Source organism: Miniopterus natalensis, chromosome 17 (genome assembly GCF_054644295.1).
Source record: "Miniopterus natalensis isolate mMinNat1 chromosome 17, mMinNat1.hap1, whole genome shotgun sequence".
Classification (NCBI taxonomy): Eukaryota; Metazoa; Chordata; class Mammalia; order Chiroptera; family Miniopteridae; genus Miniopterus; species Miniopterus natalensis.
Window position 1 is genome coordinate 18,236,527 of NC_142097.1, and position 9,518 is coordinate 18,246,044.

At 48.3% G+C, this 9,518-nt stretch overlaps 1 protein-coding gene across 1 annotated transcript; it reads right to left on the reverse strand.

The window, feature by feature from the left end:
- Nucleotides 1–357: 357 nt before the first annotated feature.
- On the reverse strand, nt 358–8,810 carry COPRS (coordinator of PRMT5 and differentiation stimulator). Its single transcript, XM_087826031.1, has 4 exons — nt 8,712–8,810; nt 6,487–6,553; nt 2,520–2,741; nt 358–1,906 (listed from the first exon to the last, which is right to left on the reverse strand). The coding sequence occupies exons 1-4, from the start codon at nt 8,808–8,810 to the stop codon at nt 1,737–1,739; spliced, it is 558 nt and encodes a 185-aa protein (XP_087682157.1). The 3' UTR covers nt 358–1,736.
- Nucleotides 8,811–9,518: the final 708 nt, after the last annotated feature.

Below are 9,518 nucleotides of genomic sequence, written 5' to 3' on the forward strand. Positions count from 1 at the left end.
CGGCCTCCCACACATGCCCTGACTGGAGATGGAACCTGAACTGAAGTCTGTGCCCTGACTGGGAACCTTTTGGTGCACAGAACGACACTCCAACCAGCTGAGCCACCCAGCCAGAGCTGTTTTTATCTCTAAGAGAACAGTTTTCTAGGTCCTTGCTCCAGTAGACCCCATTCCCCTCCTGCCTGCTTTGCTGAAAATAACCAGGAAGAGAAACCACAAAACTTAACTTCTAAAAAGTAAGAGAAATTCTAGATTCACAACTGCTCCTTGGATCACAGCAACAGCTTATGAATATTCTCTGCTGTTACTTACGCATGAGCACTTTTCATGCTCTCTTCTTCCCTCCCTCCGACACACGCTCGCTCCACCCCGTGACTCCTGCTGTAACTGCTGGGGCTCACACACGGGCCAAAGCAGCCGGTCAATAACACCACCTTTCCATTCAGTGATGCTACCATCCTCCTCCAGTCCCCAGCACTTCTTGGTTCAGTTTCTCAAGTTCACTTTATCGCACCAGACATCCTCATGCTCACACCAGTCTTACCAGCTATGACACTGGGAGGAGAGAGCAGTGTGGTGACAGAGTCTACAACTGTCCCTTCAGCAAGGACAGTGGGAGGAACATTTCATCTCCCCAGGACAGCCTTGGCCATGAAGCCCCTCCGTCAAAACCACTGCCTTTCCTCATAAGGTTCTGCTTTGTTCACACTTTGTGGTACCTCTGAAAAAATAGTTGAAATGGTTAAATGTTCATTTAACTGCTGTGGAGTTGACTCTGGCTTCAGACGAAACTTTTTCTTGGTTCAACTTCAGTAAGAAGGCAGAGAGGTGAGAAGCAATCCCTCCGCCTGCCAAAAAGGCAAAGGTGACTTAGTCCGATGCATCACAGACCTGCCAAGGCACGGCCCCCAGATCCCACCTCTGGGCGCTCACACTCACAGGGCAGACCAAGACAACAGGCTCCACGTCACCTGTGGGTTTAGGTCCCAGCTCTGCCATTTCCTGCTTGTGTGATCTTGAAGAGGTCAACATTTTGAGTCTTATTTTCCCCATCTCTAAAATGAGGTAATTTTTTTTAAAACAATGACTTCATATAAGTAATTATAAGCATTGAAACATGAAATGGAAAATAATTTTAAAATCCTTCCATGCCAACTGAGGGTTATACAATTGCTGGCTTAATTTGCCATTTAATTTTCCAGCCTACAGAAAGTCCTTGTTAACTAAGTAAATGGTCAATTTCCCATCAACAGGAAAAGAAGTCAGCCACAAAGTCACCAACGTTTCTTGGATTCCAATCCTTGGCCAATGGTGCCAGATCTACAGAAGCAAAACTAAAAAAATATTTTCTTTCACAGTAGTTTTAAGTCTCCAAGTACTCCACTCCTTAAAATGTAAGTCAGGGGCTTTAAATGAAGGGATAAGGTTTGCTCAGAAGTATCTAATTAAAGGGGGGGAGTGAAAAGTAGACAAAAACATATTGATTTTTTTTTTTCTACCTTTATTTATAAAGAAAACAACTCCTCCTCCTGACACAGAAACACTCACACATCCAAGGAGGAGCTCATTAAAAACAACAACAGAACTAGGGGACAGTGGGACCTTATTTAACACCAGTCTGTGTGCCTGGCTCAGGGATCACTGGGAATACTTCCTCAGATATGACATCTCACCTCAAAGAAGAGAGCCCTTGATCTTGAGGGACCCATCTCCCAGCCAGGCAAAAAGCTTCACCCTCAGTCTTCAGCATCATCGAACTGTCCAGTTTCAAAGACCATCTTGGAATAATGGGGTATCAGTGGAGGTGGATGGTGCCAACTGGGGTCATAGATCATCTCTCCTTGCGGGGCACAGCACACCCAAGGTTTGACCTCTTGAGAAAGGCAACCCTGGATGTCGTCAGCATCTGCAGGCAGTTTTAAAAGACAGATTAAAGGAAGGAGGGAAGGTGAAAATGAATAGCCAAAAAATGTCGAGGAAAGATACTTGCGCTCTGCTTAAACACACACACACACACACACACACACACACACACACACACACACACGCACACACAGAGTATTCCTTTCCTGAAGAATTGCAAGCATGTTCTTTGAGGGAACCCACAGTGCTGCTCAGCCAAGGGTTCTTAGCAGGGCAGAGGGAGCAATGGGATAACAAAGCACTTCTGTCTGCAGCTGCTCAGTTCACCCAAAGATATTTGAAGAAAGTAACATTGTTTCAATGTTAAAACTAACTGACACATTATGGAGTCAAATGTAAAATTTGCATGTTGTCTCTTTTTAAATATGTTTTTACTAATTTCAGAGAGAGAAGGGGGCAGAGAGAGAGATAGAAACCAGCCAGGTGTATTTTTTTTTCAATATGAAAAAGTAGCTGTCATAGAAATTGTGGATCTGTAACATATCAGGCTAAGCCCGCAGATGTGGGTTCCTCTTCCAAACTCTATCTGCCTTTAGGGGTAATGTGGTAGGAGGGTCTCAAACCCTGGCCTAGGATCCCAGAAACTCCACACCTACCATACGGATTCCCTTGATCTGCTTTCAACTCCAAGTCCCAGTCCTCATTAAAAAGATCAGCAGCCTGTTCCTTGGGCAGACAGCGGGACACCCCTTCTGACAGCTCCCAGGTATTCAGTTCCCCATCAGAATCTTCATCATCCATAGCAAAGCCTTCCTCTTCAGAATGCATGTCCTCACCACGGGCAGGACCCTCATTAGGGATGCTCTGTGCTCCACTGGCTAAGAAACCACCAAAGGAAGAAGGTCTTAAAACAACTGGCAAACCAGGGGGCCTACTTGTGTGCTTGGAAAGTTTTCGGCGGAGTTACTAAGAGGGCAGCAGTAAAACAAGTGTACAGAGTTCTTTAGCCACCTGAGCACTTGAAAAAAAAAAAATGTTCTGTTGACAATTTTAGAAGTAGGGTTGATCAATTATTTTCAAAGGACGTTTTGCCTGAAACAAAGCCATTAACTGCCTGGTCTGGCAATCCACACAGGAGCCCGGAAGTTTACATTTTTAGGTAATTTACATGTCATCAAAGCAAATGATAAACTTTCACGAAACAGGTGACCTGAATTTTTGCTCTTCTATCCCTCTTCCCTTCATCCTCGAGGAGCACAGAACAAGGGGCGTTAGAATAAAAGTCAGATTAGAACCCATCTAGTCACAATGGACAGCCACCACATCCCCTCCTCCCAACATTGGGAGGGCCGGAAGGCACAATTTCAAAGGCTCTCAAAATAATGGAAGTAAGTCTGGGAAGGATAATGAACCTCCAAGCATATACAGTACTACCTTGATGCCAGGTCAGAGCCGGCAAACGAACCAGCCTGTTAACACCTGACAACCATAAGCAGTAAAGTAGTGCTTCAGGGTACGGGCTCTGCAGCCAAACCGCCTGGGTCCAAATCCCAGTTCTGCCCATTACTAAATAGATGTGTTAGTTACTCTGAGCTGAAATGTACTCAACTGATTCCCTCAATAGCTTAAACATAGAATTAACACAAAACCCACTCCTAAATGTACCCAAAAGAATTAAAAACAGGCCAAGCTGGTGTGGCTCAGTGCTTGAGCATTGACCTAGGATCCAGATCTCAGTTCGATTCCCGGTCAGGGCACATGCCCGGGTTGCGGGCTTTTTCCCAGTATGGGGCGTGCAGGAGGCAGCTGATCAATGACTCTCTCATCATTGATATTTCCACCTCTCTCTCTCCTCCCTTCTTCTCTCGGATATCAATAAAGACGTATTTTTTTTTTTTTAATTAAAAACAGGTTTTCAAACAAAAGTTGTACAAAAATATTCATAGCAGGACTACTCACAATCACCAAAAGGTGGCAACAACCCAAATGCCCATCAACTGTTGAATGCGTGAGCAAAACTGGGTTTATACGTATGATGGGATTATTCAGCCATAAAAAGGAATGAAGTATAGGTATATTTTGTTTTATGGCATTTTGCTTTACTACACTTCACAGATGTGTTTTTTACAAATTGAAGGCAAAAACCCTCTACCAGCAAAAAGATTACAGCTAGCTTTATTGCAATAGTAGCTTTATTGCAGTGGTCTGGAACCAAACCCATAATACCTCTGAGGTATGCCTGTACAAGGTATACATGCTATATGAATTAACCTTGAAAATATTATGCTGAAAGAAGCCAGACATAAAAGGCCACATAGTGTATGATGCCATTTACATGCAACTCACATCTGCCTGTTCAGCAAAGGTGAATCCACAGACAGAAAGCAAGTTAGCGGTGACCGGGGGCACAAGGCAGCGGGGAACGGGGTGTGATTACATACTGGGTACAAGGTGTCCTTCTGGGGAGACGAAAATGTTCTGAAACTAAATAGGGGTGGCAGTAACATAACATTGTGACTGTGCTAAATACCACTGAACTAATGCTTCAAAATTGTTAAATGGTCAATTTTATGTTCTGTGTCTTTTTACCACAATTTTTTTTTTAATTTTACTGTTTCCTCAGTTTCCTCCTCTGTAAAATGGAGATATGATTGTTGTGAGAGTTTTTAAAAACAAAAGAAAGGAAAAGAGCCCTGGCGGTTTGGTTCAGCAGTTAGAGAGTCAGCCTATAGACCTAAGGGTCAAGGGTTCTATTCCTGGTCAAGGGCATGTATCTCGGTTGCAGGCTCAATCCCAGGCACAGTTGGGGCACATGCAGAAGGCAACCAATCAATGTGTCTCTCTCACACTGACGTTTCTTTCTCCCTCCCTCCTTCCCTCTCCAGTCTAAGGAAATCAACAGAAAAAATATCCTCCAGTGAGGATTTAAATAAAAAAAGAAAAAAGAAACATTTAGCACATAGTAAGTCCTCAGGAAGTGTTAGTTGTCATGACTATGAATGTGCTTGGTGCTTTATCTAGGCCAGCACTATCCAACAGTGTTTCATGCGCCGATGGCAATGTTCGATCATCTGTACTGTCCAGCAGGCTGGCATTAGCCGCGTGGGGCTACTGAGCACTTGAAATGTGGTTAGTGCAACTAAGGAACTAAATTTTTCATTTTATTTTATTATAATTAGCTTACATTTAAATAGCACCAGAGGCAATGATAGTTCTAGATCTTCTCACCTAATCCTCAGAACAACCCTCTGAGGTAATTACAGTAAAACCTCGATATAACAGACTAATTCAGGCAAGGGGTTGTCCAGTAAAGCCAAAAGTCCGATATAATAATAAAGTAGGTTTTCCAAATGGGTATGTTAAAAAATTCACAAATTAGTTTACCTATTTTTATTTATGTAGACACATTTATGTAATTAAAATTAAGTATAAAAAGTTTAATTTCACAGAAAAGTCTTCTATATGTATTACAGTAATTTTAAATTTATACTGAATAGGTCTAACAAATGGGTGCATTCACCAGTCACCTCAAGTAAACAAATGTACATGGATGGTTACTGCATGTCAGAACATTACCATGAGTTAAAACAGCTGCAGAAAGTCATGATAGGTGACAAGAAAACCGATTATTGCACGTGGATGTAATTTGATCACATGCTAATCATCTACTGAACATTGTTCATGGGTGGCAACCTTTGGATTTAAACATGCAGGCCATAGTTGTAGATATGTAATATTTATTTATCTCGGCAAAACTATTACAAGCGTTTTTTCCAACAAACGGCCTATTCACTGAAATTTGTTAAAAATAGCAGTAAGTTAATAACAAAAAAACAACCTGTTAATTTAATTATAAGCAAATCTTGGTTAAAAGCATTTAAAAAATTAACAGGATGTTAATTTTCACATAAAACATACAGACCAGAGCCCTAGCTGGTTTGACTCCATGGTTAGAGGGTTGGCCCTCAGATTGAAGGGTCCCAGGTTCGATTCTGAGCAAGGGCATGTACCTCACTTGCAGGCTCAATCCCTGGCCCTGGTCGGGGGGTGTGCAGGAGGCAACCAATCGATGTGTCTCTTTCACATCAATGTTTCTCCCTCTCTCTCCCCCTTCCACTCTCTCTGAAAAAGCAATGGAAAAAATAACCTCGGGTGAGAATTAAAAAAAAAAAAAAAAAGACATACAGACCAGAAATTTTGTCCGTTAAATCGAAAATGTTAAATCGAGGTCCACAAAATTGAGGGTTTACCAATTATCCTCATTTTAAAGATAAAGGAAAGTGACTTATCTAAGGCCACAAAACTCAAGGCCAGGGTTCTGACCCAGAGCTGAAAGTGGAAACAATTCTGCCTGGCTCCAAAGCCTGTATTCTTCCCGCTTTCCTAAGCTGTCTCTCCCAGTAGAAGGGATGGGTTTGGACGCTAGCTCAGGACTTCCTTTAAGGAAGCTCCAGTGGGGCTTCCAAACAAGGGCACTATTGAAATGCTAAGCAGAAAAGGCAATCTGGCAGCTAAGAGGAGGACCTAATAGGAGGAGAATGTAAACAAGACATAGGGACTGTCCCTCTTGTCGCTCCCCCGGTCTCTCCCAACATTCACCCCCGTTCTCTGCCGTCTACTTGCCTAGTCGATCCGTAGCCTTCTCAGTCTCTCTCTCCTGATGGGAGTGGTCATCTGGGGCAAAGCCAGCCTGCCAGAAGAAGAAACAATTACCCAGGACTTGGACATCGGGGGTATCCCCAGTATTAAGCTCTTGTCTCTCAGCCACAAGCCCACCCACCCATACTTCCCCTGTGTGGGGGGCTGAGACTCCGTAACGCACACTTCTGCTGTGCCCTATTAGACTCAGAAAGGGTGGGGGAAAAGAGCTTTGGTCCTTCCTACTCCTGGGGACATCACCCTGGTAACACCACCCTTGCAGCAGGAGCCCCAAACCCAGTCTACAGTTTGCCAACAATGCAAAGCCAGCCTCATCGCCCAGCCCTATCTTCAGAGGTCTCCCAGGCCCTTGGGACCTCTCCTCCAAGCTCAGAGACTCCGGCACTAACTGGGGCCAAGCCACCTCCTCAGAGGCTGGAATGTCAACTCTGCAGAGCCTCTGCTCGGAGCCTGTAAGTTTGAACCATTGCAACCTCACCCCTTCCTTCCCTGGGCCGGCCAAGGGCTGGTGCTGTTTCCTGCAGCTGCTACTTCCACGTTCATTTTTAACCCTTCAGGTACTTAACAACTTGTTAATCTAGTTAACAACTCTTTCTATCAAATTCTGTCTCCGGACTGATACACGGGGCAACAGAGCTTTGGTTCCTCTGCAGTGCTAAGGGACATCTTTCCCCGCAGCCAACCACATGCTTCTCTGCTCTCACCACTCAGAAGTTTCTGAAGTCGTATCACCTCCAAAACCTCTTTCTAAAAGTAAAAACAAACGTTCACAGCCTGCACGAGAGGACCTGAGACCTGATCTCAATCCCAGCTCTGCCATTCATTCCGGGTGTGACCTTGAACACATCGCCTCAACCCCGCTGCCTGGGTTTCCTTCTCTGGAAACTAGAGGATGACTGTTTTGACCTTGCAGGGGGCTTCCTTATGACCCAACACCTATGAAAACACCGAGGAGTCGAGGGAATGTAACATCTGTTGAATCTAAACCTAACTCCTTTGCCCCTACATCTATACTGCACTTGGGACCTGCCCCGGGTAGCTCAGGATCCAGTTGTACCCCTTGGTCACTACTGTCAGGGACAACCCTTGGTCACTACTGCGGGCCAGCTGGTGGGACCTCCCCCTTGGACCACTGCCACACCCCACAGCTGCCTCCCCACTCCTCCACCCCGCCCAGCCTCACAGTGTTAATCACCTCTCCTGAAAGACCAACTCCATTGCCGAAGCACAAACGTACCCAGGGCGCGCGCGCCGGCGCCTTCACCCCATCAACCTGTGGAGCGCGGTCCTCTCCCGTCCGAGGCCCGAGTTCCCAGGGACTCGCCCTGAGCTCCGGCGTCTCCACAGCTCTGCGGGCACCGCCCCCTCTGGCCGCGGAGGGGAAGCGCACACCCCTCCCGGCTGGTTCCCGGCAAACGAAGCCTCATCCCATCTGCACATCACAGCAATCACGACTTCTTTTTCTTCTCACTTGGGTTACCTACTACCTTCAACGAGCACGTCATTCCTCCAGCCAATTCACTAACGTGTCTCCCGAGCCAGGCACTACGCTCGGCGCCAGGTCAACAGCAGGAAACAGAGGGTTTCTATCCTCAGGTTCACCATCTAGCAGAGATTACTGGCTGCAAACCAGGGCAGGTTATGGCTGTAACAACCGTCTCTGAAACACCGGGAGCTGTCTGGCCCGCCAATGAAAACAAGTTTCTGGAAACCCTGCGTCAAACCGGGCCATTGGGTTCCGCTTAATAGAAAAGGAGAGCGCGCGTGAGACATCATCTGGTCTCGGGGTCAGCGGAGCATCCCGCCAGTGGACCCAGGTCCTTGGGGAAAAGTCCCTCCTCGCCGCCCTCACCGGGTCCCGTGCAGGCCCCCGCAGCGGCCCCGCTCTCGGTCATCAGCACCACCTCCCATGCAGCAAGTACGCGGGCGCCCCGGGCACCGGAGCCATCCTCCCCAGCCCCGCGCGCCCACCCACGCATTCGGGGTGCCCCGCCCCGCAACCGCGCACACCCGCACACCGCTGCCGCTCGGCCCGGCCGTTTCCAGCCCGAGCGCGAGCCCGAACCGCGTTCAACGTTCGCGAGGCGGCCCGAGGAGGGCCCGAGGCGCTTCCCCGGCTCCGCTGCCCCCGCGACTTCCCGCCTCCTGCCGCAGGTGGTGGCCGCGCCCGACTCGGGCGCAGCGCTCACCTCCGGGCTGGGGGGCGACTCCCGCGCGCTCGCCCGCGGCGGACCCCGAGGCGGCCCCGCGGCCCCCAGGGCCAGGGCCCGGGCGGTCTGAGGGTCCATGCCCGGCGGCCCGCGGCTCCGCGCCCTGGACGCCGCTGGGCCACGTGACGCGCCAGCCTGGCTGCAAGCCCGAGGATACGCTGCGGAGGGGCCAATCAGCCAGGGGTGCTCCCGGCACAGGGGGCGGGGCGCGGGTCACGAGGGAGCCGGGGGCGGGGCGGCGCAGGGGGCGGGGCGCGCCGGACAGCGAGAGCCCACCTAGCAGCCCAAACCTGACTTCCGTAGCTCTTGCATGCAGGTCCCAGGGCTAGCCCGCTGTCTGGAATGCCAGGGGTCATCCCCACCCAGCTTCAACACGTCCAATCCCTGTTCCTCGAGCCCAGTTGATAATGTACAAAGCTCAGCTAAAAACTTAATGCAATTGTAGCTCCAACCACATTTCACTTTTGATCTTACAGATTTCTCTAGAATTCAGGGCTGGAATTAGATTGTAACTCACCCACAGATGGATGAGACAACTCAGCAGCCCAGTGACTCTCCACCTTGAGTTCATTATAGTTCTTATAGTGAGTCCATTAGAGCCTGGCCAGGCGTGGCTCAGCGGTTGAGCATCAGCCTATGATCCAGATCTCGGTTAGATTTCCCGTCAGGGCACACGCCCGGGTTGCCAGCTCCATCCCCAGTGGGGGACATGCAGCAGGCAGCCAATCAATGACTCTCATCACTGATGTTTCTATCTATCTCTCCCTCTCCCTTCCTCTCTCAAAT

Excerpts from the sequence above, each read along its gene's own strand:
- COPRS (XM_087826031.1), bottom strand. The coding sequence starts at position 8,810 with ATGGACCCTCAGACCGCCCGGGCCCTGGCCCTGGGGGCCGCGGGGCCG. Across the intron at positions 6,554-8,711 it reads AGTCGCCCCCCAGCCCGGAG|GCTGGCTTTGCCCCAGATGA; the intron begins GTGAGCGCTGCG and ends TTCTTCTGGCAG. Across the intron at positions 1,907-2,519 it reads AGATCAAGGGAATCCGTATG|ATGCTGACGACATCCAGGGT; the intron begins GTAGGTGTGGAG and ends AACTGCCTGCAG.